Here is a 23402-nt window from a genome sequence, read left to right on the forward strand (position 1 = left end):
ACAATTCCCTTCTCACCCAAGTTATAAAAGGCTCATAAAGATGGTGGGATTTTTGAGAGTGTTGGAGGGTTTGGTGGTGAGCCACTCTGACACAGCCTCAGCGCATCACCCTGTGACCTGTGGTTCTGCTGGCTTGGTGGGTCTGGAGCCAGAGGCTGAGGATATGGCCTGGCACAACTGAGAAAACAGCTGAATGACTCAGACAGTCAGAGGAAGAGTTAGCGTGTGGCTTTTGGTACAAGGTATATAGATATAAGCATATGTGGTGGCCTATATCTTGGATCTGATTCCTTCTCTAGCATTTTTTTCCATCTTACATGATCAGTCTAATTGCAAAACAGCTGGAGAAGAAAAACATACAGCCATGGCAGGTGCCAACAATGATTAGTCATCATTCAAACAGACTCTCTAGTGAGCTGCTGTAACAACATCCAACAGATTTTCATGGGGAGAAAAGAAGTGTAGATCATACTGCAAAACTGACTGGAAGTCTGATGGAGCCACATTAATTCACATTTGGACCAGACACAACATGTACTAAGCTACTAGCAGATCCCAGTTGAAGAGGAAAGATTTGACCCAGGAAGATTATTCTATCAGGTTAGAACAGGCTGGGAGAAGAACAGGGATGTAGATGTAGTTCCTGCCTTCCATGCTTAAAATTCAGAATAAGGACCAATGCGTGAAGTGAACATAGAGAACATGCAGCAGACAGGCAGAGATGGCAGAATGGATTTAAATTTTGTAACTTAAAAGACCCAGGTTCAAATCCTCCATTGGCCACCTTGGATGAGTTTTTAAAGCTCTCTGTGAATTGTTTCCTCATCTGTAAAGTGGAAATGATTATCAGTGTCAGCTTATTCTTTTTGAGCACTTACTATGTGCCAGGCACTGTTCTAGGCACTTTACATATATTATGTCATTTAATCTTCTCAACAATCCTATGATTTTACACTGTAATTATTTCTATTTCCAGATGAATAATCTGAGGTACAAAGAAGCTAAGTAACATGCCCTAGACAATATAGCTCATAATATAATACTTCCTATGTAGGGCTGCTTTGAGGATAAAATGCTAGTATACACAGGTGGCTGCCATGGAGTAGAAGCCTAGTAAGTAATAGTATCAGTTACTGTTGTTATTATTATTATTACAATGGCCAGCTATAATTCACCTACAAAGATGAATTACTGAGCCTACCACTGCTTTCAATGTTTAAACTGAAGCTGAAAGGCTGCCGGTGGACCCTTTGTCTCAACTGGATTTACATCTTTTCCAGCAATTTGATTCTGTTAAACTATTTACACACAGGCGCGGTCCCCTCCCTGACTTCTTCCAGCACCAACACGTGCTTAATCCAAACAATACAAGATTTATGGCCGCCTTTTATTTGAGTTGATTCCAATGTGTCAGCAGATATGAATTGCAACATAAAATAATTACACTTGAAAGTGAAATGTAGGCCTAAGGATTCTGGTTGGCTATTTTTTTTTTTAAATGCCAGTGATTCTGAAAGACTGGATTTATTTAGTGCCTTTCCCCCCTCCTCTTGAGCACTTAGAGACCTGAGCTTCTAGAAATGCCATTCCAGCTACCTTTATTACAGACTACTTTATCAATTACCCTGACAGTTATTCATACTCTACATGAATGTACTTTATAGTTGTCGCATGTGCTCTGTAGACAAGGTAATAAAACATATAATGCATCTTTCTTATCGGTAAATCCTAATGGGTGGTACAAGCCATGGACTCTTGAATGGGAACCTATCAGAAGTGTGACAGAACTGAAGTAGCTTGAATTTATACATAAACAAATTAATGGAGTCTTTAATGCAGCACGAGAAGGGGTTTCCCACAAGGAAGATTAGCAATTAGGACAGGAAGAGGCCTATTAAATCATCTTGTCCTTCCCCCAACCATGTGGGCTGTTCCCTACAGCAAAACCCCCTTCCAGGTTAAATTACCTAAGAGACTGGGATTCCGTTACAGCCCTTGGGAAACAACTGATTGCCCAATCAATCTCTCCATTTCAATTCTTTTGGTTACATCTCAAGAGATTGGAAAAAATAAAAAGCAAATGAAAAAGTGACTGTATCCCAGGGAAAGTTCTTTATCAGCCTCTTTTTTTTTCCTTCCAGTTCCAACCTCTTTTCAGTTTTCTAAAGTCATTTTTAATGTAAGATATGGCATTTCAGGTTCATTTCTCTGCATCTATTTTCTCTGGTTTCAGCTATGGGTAGAAAGTGACAAAAATAAAGGCCAGCACTAACGGAAAGAATATGTTTTACTGGACTTGACAACACCTGGGTTTCAATCCTGACTTTACCATTTACTACCTGTGTGATCTCAGCAAAGTCACTACTCATCCCTGAGTCTGAATTTCCTTATCTTTAATATAAGGAATTTATTAGTCTGACATAGTAATAATCATTTCTATATTCATTCATTTAACTTATTTTTTTTTTTTTATTTTTTTGAGACAGAGTCTCACTCTGTTGCCCGGGCTAGAGTGCCATGGCGTCAGCCTAGCTCACAGCAACCTCAAACTCCTGGGCTTAAGTGATCCTACTGCCTCAGCCTCCTGAGTACCTGGGACTACAGGCATGTGCCACCATGCCCGGCTAATTTTTCTATGTATATTTTTAGTTGGCCAGATAATTTCTATCCATTTTTAGTGGAGACAGGGTCTCTCTCTTGCTCAGGCTGGTCTCTAACTCCTGACCTCGAGCGATCCTCCCGCCTCGGACTCCCAGAGTGCTAGGATTACAGGCGTGAGCCACCGCGCCTGGCCCATTTAAGTTATTTTTAAAGAGCACCTTCTATCTGCAAGGTGTGTGTTTAGCACTGTGAATACACTGGTGAAAATCCTTGGTTCCTGCTTTCAAGGGAGCTTAAATTACAGGAAAACATGCTGTCACTAAGCACCCAATTATAACACATTTTTTAGTGTGGTAAAATAATACATAAGATTTATCATTTTTGCCATTTTTAATTGTATAGTTCAGTGGCATTAAATACATTCACATTGTGCAACCATCGTCACCATCCATCCACTAAACTTTTCCATCTTCCCATATTGAAACCCTGTGCCCATTAAACACTAAGTCCCCATTCCCTTCTACCCCCAGGCCCTGACCACCATCATTCTACTTTCCGTCTCTCTGAATTTGACTACTCTAGGAACTTCATATAAGAATAACCATACACTATTTGTCCTTTTTGTGACTGGTGTATTTCACTTAGCACAATGTCTTCAAGGTTCATCTGTGTTGAAGCGTGTGTCAGAATTTCCTTCCTTTTTAAGGCTGAATAAGATTCCATTGCATGTATGCATCACATTTTACCTAATCACCCATCCGTGGACCCCTGGGTTGCTTCTACCTTGTATAACACATTTTAAAATAAGCACTATAAGAGAAATGGCTACTGTATGGAAGGACAAAAGAGGTATCTAACCTAGGTTTGTGATCAGGGAAGAATTCCTGAGGAAATGGTGTCTGAGCACTGAGAGCCCTGTAGGATACGCTGAAGTCGAGACAGATAATGGAAGGAACAAACAGAAAGTTGGAAGAGGGAGACAGGGGAAGAATGTTCTAGGCATAAAAAAGGGGGTGGGGGGAATAAGAAAGAAACACAACCGTGCAAAGGCCAAGAAAACCTGGCACACTTAGAACTGAAAGTGGTTCTCTTGGTTGTGGGGGTCAGCTGGAGATGAGGCTCAGATGATTTCAGAACCCCTCTCTTTGATAGCTTTGGTTCTGTGACTCTGCTCTCTGCATAGTGTCTCTGTAGTATATCTCTGCTCCACCAACACTGCCTGTACAGATAAGTTAAATATCATCTGCTTGTTTAATGAGACTGATTCCCTCTGATTTGCTTGTCAGGTCATTAGCAGAGAAGCACATGTATACGAACTTGAAGTTAGGCACAGCACCACCATGTTGCTTATCACAGTCATATAACTGGTTGTTTACTTGGCTGCTAGATTATGAGTCCTGCAGAGGAAGGAGTTTCTTTGATTCATCCTTGTATTCCAGTGCCTGGTACATAGTGGGTGCTCAGTAAATGTTTGCTAGAAGAAGTTAATTTTTACTGATGAATGTATCAGCAAAAGAATGTCAAATGACTTTTCCATGGTGCTGATGGGAGCTCTGATTTTTAAGGATGGAATTTTACACCCTGTGGAATATTTAACCTTACCTCTCCCAATGACGTTTATATAGTTTCATAAAAAGAAATAAAGGCAAAGGAAGATTTGTGCAGAAAATACTCTGAGACAGGAGAAATGGTCTCAAGAGTTTAAAGGTGCATTCAGTTCTCTGGAAGACCTCATCCGCATGGCAGGAATGGAGGCATTTTGGGTGGGAAACCAAATTGATGAGCACCACGGGGATACTGGAGTCATCCTGAAAGAGGCTACAGTAAAATCTCATTATTTCAGGTCCCACTAATTCTGAATTTGGACAGAACCTGGGCTGCGTTCCCTTTGCTCAATAAACCTGTTCTCTACAAATTATACTAAGTTATTAGAATGAAGAACAACAAAGGGAGAGTTTATTCATTCATAAATATTTGTGAAATGTCAACGTTATTCTTCTTTTATGACAAAAGAATGTACATCTTCACGGAGAATTTTATAATTTGCAAAGAACTTCACATGCATTCTGTCTCCCTGAAGTTTTGTAACAGACTACCAAAGAAGGCTTGGGTCATCTCCCTCTCCATCCCATAATGAAGAAAACTTAGGCTCAAAGAGGAGAAATTACTTGCCCAAGATCATACGCAGTTTTAAATGATGAAATGAATATAAAAATACATTTTATTCTGCTTAAAAATCAAAGAGCAGAAATCTTAAATCTTAAGTTATAGTAATGATGATTGTCATTTTCTCCTTTTGATGCCATTTATGCAAACATGGAGAATCAACAATATTGTCCTAAACATAGGACAGAGGAAGTGTATGACCAAGGGTAAAAAAGGTAGTCCAATAGTTAATACCTTGGGACTGACAGGCTAAGCCCTAGGAGAAATCCAAGTTTAGTCAATTCTTAATGTCCTTTGGCATCATTCAGATCTGTAGGCAAAGCCAAAGAACATTAGTCTCATCAATATAAAAGACTCTATAATTATCTTGCTGCCCTATAACCACCGTTATGAGCAGATACTTAAATTAAGACAGAGGCATTAAAACTAAAGTTTAATATCAAAAAAATTAAAAATTTATTTTTTAAAAATAAATGGTAATACTCCATGCTGACAAATACGTAGTGAAACAGACAGTATCATACATTTGGAAGCACAACTTTTTAGAACATAATTTGACCAAAAGCCCTAAAAATATACACAAATGTTGACCCAGGGGGATTCTGGAATTTAACTGAAGGAAATAATGACAGATATGTACAAAGATGTGCTCAAAATACAGATATAATCTGCATGGCTAACAATATGGTGTTTATTAAATTATGGTACACTCATGTGTTAGAATGCTTTTACAGTGAATGCTTTACAAATGATGTTGCAGAAAGCTATTTAATAAAAGGAAAAATGTGGACAAGTAAAAAAGTAGGTTACAAAGCAGCATGTATAATTTCAACTTCGAGAAAAAATTATATTCATGTAAAGAAGACTGGTGGTAAATACACCAAAATATTGGCTTATGTCTAAGTGGGTGGGAGTCCAGATAATTTATATTTTCTTTTTTATGGCTTTTCTATATTTTGTACATTCTGTACAATAAATACATGCCACTTTTATAAATAGAAAAGGCATTAGACATAAACAAGGATCAGGCTCCATCAATTATCACTGTGTGACTTTGGGCCAGCAATTAAGCACTCCATCATCAGTAAAATTGCATGTGTAATGTGTACCTTGTAAGATTAATGTGAAGATCAGTTGTAAGGAAAAAAGTGAAAGTGTTTTGAAAACTACAAAAAGATCCTCAAACATAAGAGATTCTTTTTATCATTGTATCAGATGGAGAAGTTTTTGTTAAGTGCTGGGGTGGCTGTACTCTAGGACACAGATAAGGGAGAAAAAATATAGGCACAGACTTTGACAGCGCAGAAATAAACATGAAAGAGTATGCGTGTCTATTCACATGGGCAAATATATCACACTGTACCGTCAGAGTCATGAGATGATGCATCTCCGTATCACAGAGTCTCAGATACTCTCGTCGGAGCCATTTATATAGAAGATGAACTATCTTCTCCTCAAAAGTGAGGTTATGACTGTCTTGAGTTTAGACAATTGCCAGTAAAATCTTTATTTTCAAAATTTTAAATATATAACTTCAAAATAGTCTGCATATCTCTTAGACATCCTGAAAAATTCAGACCTCAGTCTTGGGAGGTGCCAGCAGTTTTAGATTTAAATGTTGAGGCCATACTTCCCTGGTAATTTCTTGCAGATTTAAAATCTCCTGTTGTTTTAAAAATTGTTTAAGAAGTCAGATTTATTCTGGCAGGCAAGTCTCTGAGCTAGGCAAATGAGGCAGCTAGAGATGAGGGTGCGTCCTGGAGTGATCCCAATAGAAATATTTGGCTGAAGCCACAATACAGGGGCTGCCCATGGCTGAAATGGCTGCACCTGACCTTGGGACTGTCAGACAGACTGTGAGGCTGCAGGCTTGAATTACAACCGTCCAGTCACTGGCTTTTGTCCTCAGTGCCTAGAGCGTCTCCGTTTCCCCATCCCTCATGTTCATGGCTTCTTGCAGTACGATGGTTGTAGTAATATCTATAGCTCATTGTGTGATTGTGAGGACAGGATGAGTCAGTGTGCATCATTTCCTCAACACAGTTACCTCCAGCACAGAAACTACACTTCCAGGTCATCCCTCGCCACCTCGCCGGCTCTGCTAGGCTAACCTTCTCCCTCTCATTCCTCAGATCGAAACGTGCTTACACATGCTCCAGGGCCCAGGGTGCACAGGCATCAAAATCTGGAGGTGCAGACCCCACAGGTCCCTGAAGGGACTCTCACCCTTGGGGAGGGCTCCCCTCTCAGGCAGGACACAGAGTGGGGTGGAAGAGGCAGGACTCACATGCTGCACAGATAATGAGGCAGAGTTTCTGTCCTCCAGCGTATTATACTTTTTACAGCAGGTTATGTTTTATAGCTTATACATGGCAGGTACTCCATAATTTCTTTGGAAAAATATATATGGCAATAGAAACAAGGTGAGTATATCTTCATGCACATGAAAGTAGGAGAAAAGGCATGGGGAAGAAGATGAAAGCAAGTTATATGGATGAGCAAACAGGAAGAAAAACAGGAGAGACCAAGCTACCTGTGCATTAATGGCATTAATAACATTGGAAGTTGAGATTTAATCTGCTATATGCAAGCTTTAATACATTTTATGCAACCTTTTACTCATCTAGAAATTAAAGGAGCCCTGGCAAGGACAGAGATGGCTGGAAGAAAGTGGGGTGCATCACTGGAGCCCATAGGAAGAGGGATGGAGCTGCCATTTTCTGTCCCAGGGAGATCACAGTTGACAGAGTTCCGATGCCCCATACAATGATCAAAACTTTATGGAGGCAGCTAGACAAGGAGGTACATCTGAGGCTTTTTTACTTCTACCACGAGGAATTTAGTGCAATTCCACAAATATCAACTGGGAGCTGACCACATGCCAGGAGGCGGGAGATGCAAGAATGACCAAATCATGGACCCTGCCCTCAAGTCACACACAGTCTAGCACTTTGGTTTTTCTTTGTTTAAAATTCTCCCCGCTTTTCATATTGCAAATAGCAGGGCATGCAAATACTTTGTCAGCCTAGCATGGTTATTCCTATTCTACAGAAAAGCAGTGAAAAGGCAAAGAAAGAAGTAGTGAGTGAGTATATGATACACAAATGTGAGGGCATTACATTTGTTTCACTGATAATTCTAGGATTAAAAAAAATTATGTATAGTCAGTAACTACAGCACAAAACAACAAACTATGAAAAAGGAAACCAGCAAATCAGTGAAGTGTTCTGTTCTAGGTAACATCTAACCATCAATGTAAGATAACGCTGACACTCTGGCTTCCTTGTCTTGGCAGGCACACTGGGATGGTATGAAAGGATGCGGCAGACAGGGCAGCCCTTACTAGCTGAGACATCTTGGCAATCCCACAGCACCTCTCTGAACCTCAATGTCATATTCTATAAAAAAGAGATAACACCTCTATTTTGCAAGATCGTTGGCTAGTTAATTACCACCTTCATATTCTAAAAGAGAGCACCGAGCTGCTAAGAGGTTCAGTGTTTCAGAAAGTATGAAGTGACATGTATGGAAAGCTCTTACAACAAGATCTGGCAAGACAGTGTTATTATTATCGCCATTATTATTATTGTTTTTATCATTACAGTTTAACCTGCATATTTGTAATTAGGTGACTTGCTAGGACAAACCCAGCCCTTCCATGATACTGGTCACACAGCCCCCAGGCTCCCCCTTGGTCACCTGGCCCCCAGACCCCAGCCTGCACACTTCCTCAGACAGAACTCTCTCCCGGGATGTGGACTTCACCAGGCCCTTCTCACCTTGACCAAGTCCCTTGCTTTCTGTGACATCACATTCCTTTATTGTAACCAAAACTATTAATGCTTCTCCACCTCTGGCCCTCACTGCAAAGCGGGGGAAAGAAGCACAAAGAATCATCGTATCAGCGCTGCACCTAATTATAGTATCACCATCTCGATACAAATAGCTCCTGTAAGCGCTGTCTTGGTAAAAATAGAAGCGCCTATTAAATAACCAAGGCACAGTCATGGAAAATGAGTTTTAAATTAAAATTTAGAATAAATGGGGGAGATAGAAAAATGATAAACAGTAGACCCCATAGAAAACAATCAGCCATCTAAATAAAGGCAGAGACACCCAAATGGACAGCTCTGATTTATCAAGTGAAATGGCCTCTGGAATTTGGATGAGAATTTTCAGAAATGTCTTTCTCCATTACTCAGTTGACCCTCAAAGCTACAGGAGGCTCCCAGAGCACGTTAACATCTGTGATTTATAAGGCACACATGTCACAGGCCCTTTTGCCACAACAAAGAAAGTACAGTGGGAAAATGCCCTGACCTTGCCTTACTTTTTTCCTTTTCCACACTGATTATTTCCTAACGGAGTATATTATTTATGTATGTCTGTTGTTTCTTTTCTGTCTCTCCATATTAGAATGTAAACTCCACAAGTTAGGGACCCTCGTTTTGTTCACTAATGTATCTAAATCTCTGAGAACACTCCTTAGCCTATAGTAGGTGCTCAGTAAATAGCCTTTGAATGAATAAATGGATAAAAATTTAAGACTTGCCCTGTTCAAGTGATCTAACCTTGCTGAATCTTAATCACCTCATTTGTAAAATGGGGATAATAGTATGTAATTAATAGATGTATTTCAAGAATTCACAAAGAAAAACATATATTAAGTACTTAGCACTGTATCTGGCAATTAGTACTTAACTAACGGTAGCAATAAATAATACAATTCCTCAGAGATAAATACTTATCTTTAAAGTTTATAAAAAGCTCTTTTACACCTATCCTAAAAGTCAGCCACAGAAGAGCAGTGAACAAAGGACACAGAAATAAAGAACAAGAGACCTTCACCTGGTCCTCATCCTGCTATCTCAAAGGGCTCATTGGCCTATTACAGGATCAGAATGAGAAAATTAGAAAGGTCCTTAATAACAAACCAGAATAGAGTAAGCAGAGGTTAGCTCATGGGCCAGTCGCCTATTTTTACAAATAAAGTTTTATTGGAACGTAGCCATGGTCATTTGTTTAGATATTATGTGTGGTAACTTTCACACTGCCTACCCTTGCAAAATTAAGTAGCTGTGACAGAGACAATAGAGTCCCCAGAGCCTAAAATATTTACTATCTGGCCCTTTAAGAAAAAGACTGCTACATGACCCTGGGTTTTCAGATAAGAAAAGGAGGCCCAAATAGTAGCCGATAAACCTTCAGTCACAGGGCCTGTCCGCATGAGGACAACTCTAAGAACAGTTTGCCTTCTCCCCCATTGAGCAGATGGATGGTCATTTGCTTGCAAGAGGCCCCTATGCCCTGGAAGAGGAGAGATGCCACCATCTGGAATTGGGAAGAATATGGACCTTAGCACCATACCAATGCTAGGGTCAGTTTCTGGCTCCACAATTTGCTAAATATTCATTCTTGTGTAAGCTGCTTAACCTCCCGGGTCTCAGTTTCCTCATCGTCTTCTTAGTTGAGCTCTTAGAGGTTTGAGTTACACGAGACCAAGCACATAAAAGCAGCTAGCACAGAAAATATTACCTTCTTACCTCTTGAAAGATCAAGATTGATAAGAGGATTCATTAAGGGAAAGAAAGATAATGCATTTCTGAGTTTACCAAATCTGCTTGAAAACATTCATGGTTTCACTTTCCAGGGTATTATGAACATCCTTTTTTCCCTGTCATGAATTATAGACTCGGTCCTATAAATTATCTCACGGAGGCAGCTTCCTGACAATGCCAATTTCTAAAAATATGCTGATTTTGAGCTATGAATTGATTTTTTTATTGTGATAAATTAAAATCCAATATCATCCAACAAGATGCTAAACATACAGAGACCCCATTCTTCCCCATAGAGGTTCGGTCTCTTTGATATTAAAATAGATCTAGGGCAGCCGTAGTGCCAGTGGGAGCTCTGAACATTGAGGAGAATAAGCAAAGAGTGTGGGGGTGGTCTAGAGAGAAGAGGCTGCTGAGAAAAGAAAGGCGAAATAAAGAAACGTGGAGGGAGAGAAAAGGGCACTTTCTGCTTCCTGTTTTGTAAGCATGAGAGAGTGGCTCCAATCAGTGCAGAGCGATGTTTCCGTCTAGGCTTTTGCAGATAATTTCCCGGGAGGTTTCAGGGGTTGCTCCTTCTTTCTGGGTTCTAGGTCTGTTTCTTTGCAAACAAGTGGGTTAGTTCCTGCCTAAGGGACCTTCCATCCCTGACATCCTATGACTGGATAATTCTGAATCATGTACATTATTCTTTCTGCACTTACTATTTATATGGCAAAACTAGCATCTTTGGCTTATAGCATCTTGGGCTCTAATATCTGGCCCAGATAATTAGCATTTTATTTTAAGTTGACTTAGTCATTATTTCCTTTCCTTGTTCCCGTCCTCTTTCTCTGTCATTCTATCCCTCCCTGAATGCCTTCCCTTCTTCCTTTAATGACCAGGTAGCATCTCTGTTAAACGTCAGGGCCTCTAATGCTAGGGTCTGCAGATACAGCAAAGAATGAGACAAGGTGCTTCACGTGGAGCTTGTAATCTGATGGGGGCTGGAGTTAACTCAGTATGATGCAGATGGTCATGTGCTAGGATAAAGGTAGGCAGAGGGTGCTGTAGGAGCACTATGAAGGGATTTCTTAATTCTGCTTAGAGGACATAGAAAGACTATATAGTAGATGGGACAATATAGCCAATAATGTAATATTGGGCTTTTTATTATACTAGGCATTATTCTAAGTCTAGAGGATTGAATTCATTTTGCACCAACCCCAAGACATAGGTATTTTTATTATCCCCATCTTACAGATGAGTAAACAGAGGCACAAAGACATTAGGAAAATTGCCTTAAACTACCATTTGATCCAGCAATCCCACTACTGGGCATATATCCAAAGGAAATAAAATCAGTCTGTCAAAGAGATATTTGTACTCCCATGTTCATTGTGACATTATTCACAATAGCCAAGAAACTGAATCAACCTAAGTGTTCGTCAGTAGATGAACAGATAAAGAAAGTGGTATACATTCACAATGGAATACTATTCAGCCTAAAAAAAGAAAATCCTATTATCCATGAGACCATGGATGATCCTGGAGAACATTATGTTAAGTGAAATATACTGGGAAAAGACAGACAAATATCGCATGGTCTTATTTATATATGGAATCTAAAACAGTGGAAGTCACAGAGACAGAGCATAGAATGATGGTTACCAGGGACAGGGCGAGGTGTAGGGGGATTGGGGAGATGTTAATCAAAAAATACGAAATTTCAGTTAATAGGAGGAATAAGTTCATATTTCCCTTAGTTTAGTTGGTATTGTGGATAATTCAGCAATATGCATATGGGTAAAAATACATTGTTTATATGTAAAGTGAATGAGGTTTCAAATTCAGATCATGACAGACAGGTTTTCCACCTACATGAATGTTTAGAGAAACATTTGAAAGTCACATAGCGTAGGAAAACAGCTTTTGCTGTATGAGTCTGCCCTACGCATTGCAGGTTGTTTAACATCCTTGGCCCTTAGCAATTAAATTCCTACATTATTGCTCTCTCCCCAAAGTTGTAACCACCAAAAATGCCTACATGAGTTTCCTAAATACCCATTAGAGAGACAGAACCAGGCCAGTGGAGAATCTCTGGAGAAAAAGAAAGAAAATTAGCTTAGGTGTTGAAAATTTGAATTTAATCTCTGCTACACATAGTAACCTTGGGCAAGTCACCTCACCTACCTATACCTTGGTTAATTCATTTGTAAAAGGGAGATAATAAAAACCTCCAAGAATGGTTGGATGTCAAATGAGATAGGAGCCACAAAAGCCTGCTATAAACCACATGATCGTGTTTACAGGCTAGTCATTGTCACCAGTCTGTGACAGTCCTGTGCACTGGCTCATGGGCCAAGATGACAGGAATATCCTAGAGACTCATGGGTGCCAGAGACCCAAGGTCCCAGTATGCTGGTCTACAGCCTTCTCTACTTCCTTCTTGCCTCCTTTCCCAGAGATGTTTCTCTTCTGATTTCAGCTGCTCTCCTCAAACCTTGCTCAAAAACATGTAGTTTGAATTGAAGGGAGAATAGACCTGTTTTTGATGAGGCACAAATAGGGTGACATTTGGTTTTCACTGAGGAATAAATTATTAAGTAGCCCTGAAATTTAAGTGCACCCACTGTATTTAGGGCACAATTACCTGTCTATCACGAAGGGTAATACTGAATCCTTGGCCACTATTCTGCTCTCAACTGGCATGTGCTAGATATTCTGTGTAACATTTGCTGGTTCTTCTTCACCACGTCATTTTATTTTCTATGCAGTAAGCATGACTGGGGTACCTACTATGTGCAACTCACTGTGCTAACTAGACAGACAATGGTGATGCACAAAAAGGGCCTTATTCATCTATGTGTTTACAGAGACAGCCAATAAATAATCCCTGAAGAATGAATGCACACACACATCTTTCTCTTTCAGGCATGTGTGCCTCCAGCAATACTGTTTTCTCTTTCCTGACTTAATTACCTGATCCTCTCTTACTCACTCCTCCAATGCCAAGTCAGTGCATCCTTTTCTGTGGAAATTTTCAGGAATATTCTAGGCAAAGTGAGGCCTCGATCCCTGAGCATGGACAACTCAGTTCACACCTGTGTCTTGGCAGGTCAGTCCACTTTGTGAGTCTGGTTTTGCCACTGGACTATGAATACCTCGGGGGCAAGGACCACTGCTCCCTTTCTGAGGAGGAAACAGAGCTGCACGTGGCATGGAACAGGCATCCGATATGTTACAGTTCCAGTATGTTCTGAAATCTGAAATGCTCCCCAATCTAAAACTCTTTGAGCCCTGACATGATGTGCAAAGAAAATGCTTATTGGAGCATTTCAGATTTTGGATTTTTTGGATTTGGGTAAATATACATAATCCAAATATTCCAAAATCCAAAAAACTCTGAAATTTGAAATGCTTCTGGTCCCAAGCATTTTGAATAAAGGACACTCAACCCATACTGCCTAACCATATATGAGCTATACTGTCAACATTCTGTCTATCTAAGACAAGCTACGGATGGAGCAGTCCCCGTTGTAACTCCACCCCTTTTATCTTCACTCAGGACAGCTCATCAGAATGAAAGTGAAAAATGGTGACAATAAGACAGACATAATGCTGAATCTACTTTAATACAGAGAAAGGGAAATCATTTACAAAATTTGCTATGTTATCATTAGTAACACCTTACTAGTATCAAGGATTCTGGACCAGGCTGCCTGGGTTTGAATCCCAGCTCTGCCACTGATTAGCTGTGTGACTTAAATTATTCAAACTTTAGTTTTTGAATCTGTAAAATGGTGATAATGATAACATCTACTTCATAGAATTTGTGGTAGTGTACTGAGAATGGTGCACATGGTTATACTAGATATGTGTTGGCTCATTAAAATGAATAAGCAAAATTCCCGTGATTGTGGCAACAAGGATGTTGCAACATGGTGTGAAGTTGATAGAGACCACTGCCCTCTCTCCTAAAGATCAGACTTGTCTTTAGGGTGCTGAAATATTTATTATTTTTATGGCATAATATTGTAATAATTCTATGGAATAAAATTGTAAATGGAGAGATAAGAGAATCAGTGTGGTTCATGTGAAAGATACAGGTCTTGGAGCTGGAAGGTCTATTCCGACCCTACAGCCAGGACAGCCAGGTTAGGGACGCTCCCAGAACCTCAGTTTCCTTATCTGTGAAATAAAGATGACATCATTCCTGCCTTGGTATCTACTGGTCTGGTCTGAGGACCCAGTAAGATATTGATGTGAAAACCATTTCCACTCCTGATTTGCTACTGCTGCTATTATTACTAATAACAAGTTTATGTATGACATCTTCTGCATTCTTACGAATTCCTTTGCTAAATTAGCAATATCTAGGTATCTGAAAACAGGAACAGCTTTCAATATTGATTTATTCCCTGCAACATGCTAATTTATTAAAAAATTTACTCATACACAGATTGAGATCAGGAGTTCTTTGAAATTCAAGATAGGGTGTAAATTGCTGCAAAGGGTCTCTTTAATTGGGAGCAAAACATTTTTGACAGCTTTTGGATTTTAGCTATTGTCACATTCTGCAAATGTTTCTTTTCTTGGTTTTAAAAAAAAAAGTGCAGTCAAGCTTGAGCAAAAATACCTTAGACAAGATAAACAACTCAGATTTATCACTCTAAATAATAAAGACCCAGTTTTCCATTTCTTTGATATGTAGGGCAAAATACTTCACTTAGAATCCCATCCTGCACAATTCAGTCAGTCCCCTGCTGGGCCACGACAAAGGTTTAGTAAACTATTCCTGCTTATCATCTCCAGTGGGAGTTTTTCAAATAAAAAGCATCCATAGACATGACTTTAAGGGCAAACAGCATCTTAAAATTAGTCTCAGAAATCTACTTAGATGCTATTTTGTTCATCACCTCCTCCTCTACCTGACTTCCTTCAACAATATCTCACCGTACGGTTGTTGCTTCAACACCCCCAGCAAAGATGAACTCACTTGCGCAGAAGGCAGCCTATTTAATTGCTGACTGATAGAAAAGTTTTCTCACTAATAAACTGAAAATGTCTCCTAGAGACTTCTATCTGTTTGTCCTGGTTCCATTCCCTGAGGTCACCAGAACAAGTCAGTTCCTTCCTCTACCAGACAGTTCTTTGGAGATATGAAGACTACGAACACGGGGCACCCTGTGCCCTGTCATCTCTACTCCAGATTCAAACATATCCGAGCCTTTTAGCCGTGTTTCCAGGACTTGTGTTGGGGCACATTAACAAGCTAAGGTTGCAGAAGCTGAGGCTACAGAGGTCTAATGTTAATCAAACACAACTGGAGTAGACTAAGCCAGAGAGAAAACAATGAACTCCGCCTCCTCCCTGATTCTCCACGAGGGATCTGACATTTTCCCCACAAAGCCAAGCGGCTTTGGGCTGACATAATGATTTTACTGTTGTTCTCTTTGTGTCTAGCTGAAGAATCAAAAATAGTGTTACAAAGTTTGGTGGTAGCTTTCTTCGGGGCCCGTTTAGCCACCTTTGAGTAAAATGCAGATATAAGGTAAAAAGAATGGAAACTAACTCTCTTCATTAGTTAAAATCAAGGTAATTGGGACTTATCTGGGCACAGCCTATTTGATTGGAGGTGAGGAAAGTACATGATAAAATCGCAAAGCCAGAAACTTGGTCCCCAGATAAGATACAACACCAGATACCTTTCTCCCCTGCCCCCGTGCCTTAGGTTATGCCAGTTGTCACAGTGGTGGACCGGGGTGGAAATGGGAAGAGACTAGAGATGACATCCTGACATTGGGGCATATAAATCATTGTGAAAGTCTCTCTCAATCAGGCTTGATCTACATTATTAGCTATCATAAGGGATGGTAAAGAACCAATGATTTTCTCCAAGTTTGTATTACATAAGCCCCAAGTTCTCTACCTCCTGTGTGTTACCTTGGATCCCTTGATCCCTGTTTGTGTCCAGAGCTGTTGGCTCAGCACAGTTTCTAGTCCCCTAGCTTCCCTGCTCCTCCTCATCAGAATAGACTTTGATTTGCCTGGATCCATTCTAAACTGTGCGGTTGAAAACTGAGCACAGGGCTCCAAACTATAGTCTTTCCAGGAAAGAGAAAAATCTCCCTGGTTTCTGAAACCATACATATTTTTATGAAGGCAAGAGAGGCTTACATTACACTCCTAATCCTGCTGAACTCAAGTGCTTTGACTCCCAGTGCTCATGCCTTCATTCTAAACCGGCTTCTACCCAGGAAGCCCCAGGTAGGCCCACCTTTCTCTATAATGTAGAGGTAAATTGCATTGATTTTTTGATTCAGGTCAACTCAAGGTTAAATTCCAGTTCTGCTTCCTCCATGCTGGGTTATATTGTAAATATTTTTAAATTTTCTATATATTATGATGTTTTGACATCTTAAAAAACCTTTCTGGCAGCGGAGAGATGGTTTCTTCTAGGGCTAGTCAATCCTTAGATACAGCAAAGAGCCCAGCCAGGAGCAGGTCTTTGATGCAAACTAACCAACCTGGCATACCTCCTCTCTCTGGCACATGCACTCCAGGAGGCAATATGCCTCTGTCTTCATTATCCCAGGACAGTTGTCAGGCAACTGGGGACCACCCCTACAGCTTAGGGCCAGACAAGATGATTCACACTAGCCAACCATTCACCCTGCCCTGCCTTGCGTTTCCAGAGGAAACCCCAATAGAAGCTGTGGCCTTAAGGCTCCCTGTCTTTTGTCTCCTGACCACGCTGGTGTCTTTCCCTGGTGACTTTTTTGTGGGCTGTTCTCCTGTCTCTAGGACTTGTGAGTATAATAAAATTATACCTGACTATCTCATCAAAGAATATAAAACATGGGTGAGCTTAGGAAAGTCACTTATGCTCAGAGCTAACAGTATGTGGTTAAGCAAAAGGACTCAGAAGCCAGACTGCCTGGGTTTTAATCCTGCCTCTGCTACCATGTACTTTCAGCAAGTCACATAAACTTTTCTGTCCTTGATGTTTTCAACTGTAAAAATGGGTACAATAATACCATCTACCTCATAGGGTTGTTGTGAGGATTAAATGACCTGCTACTTAAAAAGACTTACAACAATGCCTGGCGTATAACATGTACCTGATGAAGTAGCTGTCATTGTCATCATCTCATAGGAATGTTGTGAGCATGAAACTAAATAATGCATGTAAAATGACTAACATGCACCTAGTTTATAGGAGGTACTTAACAAATGGGAGTTATTATTGCTAGTTATCATTTTTTTAGTGTGGTAAAATGTATATAAGACTTACCACTTGAAATATTTTTAAGTGTATAGTTCACTGGCATTAAGGATATTCATACTTTTGTGCAGCCATCACCACCATCCATCTCCAGAACATTTTCACCTTCCCAAACTGAAACCTTATACTCATTAATAACAACTCCCCACTGTTCTTTCTCCCAAGACCCTGGAAATCACCATTCTATTAATACTTTCTATCTCTATGATTTTGACTACTCTAAGGACCTCACATAAGTGGAATTATTAATATTTGTCTTTTTGTGTCTGGCTTGTTTCACTCAGCATAACGTCTTTGAAGTTCAGCCATGTGATAGCACGTGTCAGAATTTTCTTTCACTTTAAGGCTCCTACAGTATCCCATTGTATGTACATGTTAGGTTTTATTTATCTCTTCATCCATCAGTGTACACTTGGGTTGCTTCCACCTTTTGGCTATTGAGAATAATGCTGTTATGATCATGAGTGTATAAATACCTGTTCTGTTACTAGTTATTTAGGAATAATTTTTCTAAAACTCTTCATTCTTCAAGAAAAGAAGAGATTTTTTTACTTTGAAATTATCATCCTGCTAATCCTTATGTTATCCTCCTAACAGTCAGAACAAGAAAAAGAAAATAATAATGCAAAATGACCAAGATCAAGTAACTTGGCTGGTTGAATATTGTTTACAAAGTGCTTGATAAATTATCTTTGTAAAGTTCAAAGGAGGTGATATACATGGAGGTATTTTACAACCTTCAAAACGCTGAATGAATAAAAGGAAAAACACATCTGTTTGATTCTTGCTCTCACAGAAAATGGATCATAGAATGTTTTTCTGTTTTTTCCTTACCACCAATGAACAGGACCGACAGTGTCAGGTGAGCTCTGGGGACGAGGCTGGGAGTTAATTGCAGCTGTGAGGTTGATGAAAACACAATACCCTTCTTTGGTGGGTTCAACAAACATATCAGCCCTTCTATTTCCTGGTTGTGCAGTGATAGATTTTTTTTAAGATTGAGAACTCTATTTATTCTTTTTGATTACAGCAATTGCAAGGTGCTACAGGTTAAACTCAAGAGAGTCTGGATGCTTTGACCGAGTCAAAACACCTACATGTGTCTCCCTCTAGGACGCATGTCATTAAAGTCTCCAACACACAAAGAAATTTAACTTGAATTGTCACATTACCCATTGATCTTCAAAGCTCATCAATCTCCCATTAGAGTTCCAGGATGGGGTGACACTTTTATCACAATTACACTACAAGAAACCCGGTGCAGTCACACTGTGGCCAAGTCAGCAAAGAGACTTGCTTTGATGGACGATCACAGTTGATCAACTTTGTCAGTTGCTTTATGTGTTTTTATGCTTGTTTTATATTCCTGCCCAGAGAGTAGAGGCTTTTAAGGGCACATCTGTCAATGGATTCAATTTCACAATGTCATATGATTCTTTTACTTACCCCTGTCTTCTCATCAAAGATTTTGATTCCTCCAAAGGAGATGGTTAAAAAGATTTTCTGTTTGTGCTCTCCTTTGGAACGAGCGCCAGCAACAACGCCCTGTTGAAAGGAAGGACATGGTTTTTACTTTAGTGTTTTCATTTAAAAATTCCCTCTGGTCCCAAAGGCACGTCAGATACCATCAGCCGATGCCACCAATCATGCACACACTTTTTACTTCGCCCTCCCACGTTTCTCTACACAGCGTGCTCATGTCTTCTTGATGTTTTAGCATGATGCTTGCCCAAGCTGTTCTAACATTGTATAAATAGATATTTGAACATGCACTCGTTTAACTAATCAAGATTTATCAGATGCCTACTTGGCGCCTAGATGCCACCCAGCTCAGAATCAAGGGAACCAAGGTAGACACAATGTGGTCCTCATATTAATATCTTTCCTGGGTTTTGCACTAGATATGGTTTTAATCTTTTAAATAAAGGTGAGTCTCAAAATATATTCCCCTAAATGTGATTTTGCTTTTATATTTCTCGAAAAGGTTTTCAGATTGATATGAATCAGTGTTAGAGATTTGAATGGAAATAAAAGAAAAACTAGCGCTAGACCGGATCTCTCAATTTTGTTTGGAAAAACGTGATCATCCTAGTTAGATGCTTATTATTTTCAATTTTTATTCAAAAAGATTTTGCATTTTCCACTTCTCTTTATCTCCTCATTGCTATGTTTTAAGGTAAAGATCTACCAAACACATTCCATTTATCAAGACATCTGTTCTCTACTCTTTTAAACTTTTTATAAGCCAAAGATTACATATATATATACATATATAAAGCCAAAGGTTGTATATATAAAATACATATATATGAGTCAATGAGAAGGTAAACTTCCCAAGTAAAGATGTTACGTTACTTACTATCCCTGGTGCTTAGGACATCCCTGCAGGGAGGAGGTGCTCAGCAACTAACTGTTAAATGAATGTATTATATATAGAGTTCCCCCCAAAGTTGATATGACTCAAGAGGAAAGAAACTTGCTTTTTAAATTAGATTCTGTGGTGGCCAATTACAGGTAAGCACCAGCTTCATCTCGGGCACAACTCAGAGCATGAAGACATCCCAGGGGTTCTACACTGAAGGGCTGCCGCTGACCCTGCGTTAGATGCCTTGAGGCTTCCAACCCCGAGTCACTGGTAGCCCCAACTGATGGCAAGATTAAGCCCAACTCTGAGCAGTTATGATTCTAGGCTTTTAGGGGTAGAAGAGTCTAAAATAATATTGACTTCCTACGTCCAGGAGACAAAAGCAGTTTGTGCCGCTCTCAGAACAATACATTCCCAGCATCAGTTCGGGGGATTGACGGGTGTTAGTGAGCAGCAGCTTTGAGGAAGACGGGTTCCCTTGAGGCTGTTGGATTATCCTCACTTTGGGTGCTGTGGCATCAGAATATCTGAAGTATACTCGTGGTTCGGTGTGAGCTTGGACAAATTATTATTATTTTTAAAAATTTTTTTTTTTTTTGAGACAGAGTCTCACTCTGTTGCCCAGGCTAGAGTGAGTACCGTGGCGTCAGCCTAGCTCACAGCAACCTCAAACTCCTGAGCTCAAGCGATCCTACTGTCTCAGCCTCCCGAGTAGCTGGGACTACAGGCATGCGCCACCATGCCCGGCTAATTTTTTCTCTATATATTTTTTAGCTGTCCATATAATTTCTTTCTATTTTTAGTAGAGATGAGGTCTCGCTCTTGCTCAGGCTGGTCTCGAACTCCTGAGCTCAAACGATCCACCCACCTCGGCCTCCCAGAGTGCTAGGATTACAGGCGTGAGCCACCGCGCCCGGCCTATTTTTTAAAATTTTTTAAAACCAGCTAATTTCTTTCTATTTTTAGTAGAGATGGGGTCTTACTCTTGCTCAGGCTGGTCTCGAACTCCTGAGCTCAAGGGATCCTCCTGCCTTGGCCTCCCAGAGTGCTAGGATTATAGGCATGAGCCATCGAGCGTGGCCTGGACAAATTATTTAATCTCTTATCTCTACTTCCTCGAATGTAAATACTGTTTTTTGCACAGTTGAGTGAATTAAGTGAACATTTAATTTATGTAAAGTTCCTAGTACAATGCCTGGTACACTGCAGAGATGTGAGAAAAATTAATTTTTTCTAGTAAATAAATGAATGTCCATTAAAGTTTGTGGTCCAGTTCCTGTTTTGATACCTACTAACAGGAAATTACTCTTTCTTAAGTCGCCCATTCATTCCCCAGCACATCTTACAGATAAACAGAATGTTAGAGCCAGACAGAATCTTAAAAGCTCATCTGTCCACGTCTCCCAACTGACAGATGAGAAAAATAATGTTCTGAAAGATGATGGACAGTCCTGAGATGGCACAGAGAAGTGGTGAAAAATGTGAGACCACAGCTCAGCTCTCTGAGCTCTTGGCGCTGGGGCCGATTATATTCTTCACATGTGTCTTCCTTCTAGGGAGCGGAATCTCTCTCCTCACAGCCCCTCCCCAGCGTTCCTCTCTCAGCCCCTCAGGAACGCTACATGTAAGGTCCCTCCTCCAATGACTGCCCTATAAATGGATAGAGAGTGACTCGCATCCAAAGCAAAGTTCTTTGTCTCTTCAACACGGCCCCCCCGCCCCCACACACACACCATTCAGTGGTTTCTGGATTCCTCAATGTGCTGCCTGCTTTCCCATGAATTCACTGCAGGATATTTTGATTGGAACACAGGGAATGGTGAAAGTATGTCTTTGGAATCCCAGGGGTAATTCTTACTTCCGTTCAATGCCGCCCTCTCTGATGATCCCCTTAGCCACAGAGAACATGCGTCATTCATTTTCCCACCTTCACTTTCCTCATGACAGTCACCACCATCTAACATATCACATATTCCTTTGTTGATTGTCTTCCTTTGCCCGATAGAATGGAGGCTCAATTGTACATGCAACTCTGTTTTATTTGTTCTGTGTGCTCGGTGGAGAGAATAGAGCCCCGCATAAAGCAGGCACTCGGTGGGAAGCAAAGTGACCTTCCTTCCTTTGGGTAGTAACTAGTGGACAAGCCACATACCACACCTAGGAAAACTTTGAAATCTGTGTCCTTGGCTAGATTTGGAGTAAAATAACATAAGTTATTACTACCTCTCCTCACGCCAATCTTCAGCCTCAGGTATCCAGGATACACAAAAGATAGAACAACAATTAGCCCCCTACTATGGTCTGAATGTGTCCCCTCAGATTCACATATTGAAACTTGCCAGTGTGATAGTATTAAGAGGTGGGGCTTTTAGGAGGTGGTTAAGCCGTAAGGGCCTCAGACTCTTGTTAAAGGTGATTAGGGCCCTTACAAAAGGCTTGAGGGAGTGGGTTTGTTTCCCTTTTTCCCATTCCATTGTGAGGACACAGCATTCCTCTTCTCAGGAGGATACAGTGTCAAGGCACCATCTTGGAAGCTGAGAGACTGGGCCCTCACCAGACACTGAACCTACCAGCACCTTGATCTTGGACTTCCCAGCATCCAGACTATGAGAAAATAAATTTCTGTTCTTTATAAATTACCCAGTCCCAGGTACTTTGTTGCGGCAGCACAAATGGACTAAGCCACTCCCTCAAAAAGGAAAGCATTGGAAGGACTGTGAGAGGGGAGGCGAGGCCCTCCTCTGGCTGTATTCTTTCCTAGGTGAGAGCATCACAGGACAGGTAGGGAGAGGGCTGCACCTTTGGTCAGGAAGAGCAGCTTCACTGCCTCCATCTCCAAGACAGTCCTCACTGTCCCAGCTCACAGAACTCCTGGATCACCACATAGCAATAATTCCTAGAACATAGTAGTGCTGATTAGATACTAAGGTCCGTTTTGTTTACTGGTTCCAAGAAGCTATCCAAGAACTCTGCGGTAGAATATGGCTGTACATAAAACAGGATGGAAACAGCCAACATACATGTTCCAGGAACATTTCTGCTTGGAGCTGCTGCTTCACATGACAAATGAGAGGACGATCCACAAGGTACTATCTTTGGGGAAATAAAAATCCAATTTTTTCAAGCACATTTCTCTTGTGAGACAGGACTCCAAGTCAAGCTCTGAAAAACTGCTCTGTGTCCAGGCGAGCCTGCCACCAGACAGTACCCGCAGGGGCTCATCTCCTACAGCAGTACTCCTTGCAGCCGTGTAGAACTAACTGAGGTCCAGGAGACAGCTCTGGTTAGGGAGTCAGAAGGTGTGGATGTAGGTCTTGTTCTGGGCTCTGTGCCTAATATTTGTCACCTGACCTAGTAAGTCACCACTGGAAACCTGGAAACTGGGAGTCAAACATTTTTCTTGGGTGCCTACTATACTCCAAACGTTCTGGTATATGTCACATAATTT

At 40.6% G+C, this 23402-nt stretch overlaps 1 protein-coding gene across 6 annotated transcripts in view; it reads right to left on the reverse strand.

The window, feature by feature from the left end:
* DAB1 (DAB adaptor protein 1) overlaps window positions 1-23402 on the reverse strand; it is a 397274-nt gene that overhangs the window by 112220 nt on the left and 261652 nt on the right. For all 6 annotated transcript variants that reach the window (XM_069477994.1, XM_069477993.1, XM_069477995.1 and 3 more), the window contains one exon: window positions 19036-19134. In XM_069477994.1, the coding sequence (XP_069334095.1) occupies window positions 19036-19134 (99 nt within the window). The remainder of the gene's footprint in view (window positions 1-19035; window positions 19135-23402) is intronic.

Source organism: Eulemur rufifrons, chromosome 8, assembly GCF_041146395.1.
Source record: "Eulemur rufifrons isolate Redbay chromosome 8, OSU_ERuf_1, whole genome shotgun sequence".
Lineage (NCBI taxonomy): Eukaryota > Metazoa > Chordata > Mammalia > Primates > Lemuridae > Eulemur > Eulemur rufifrons.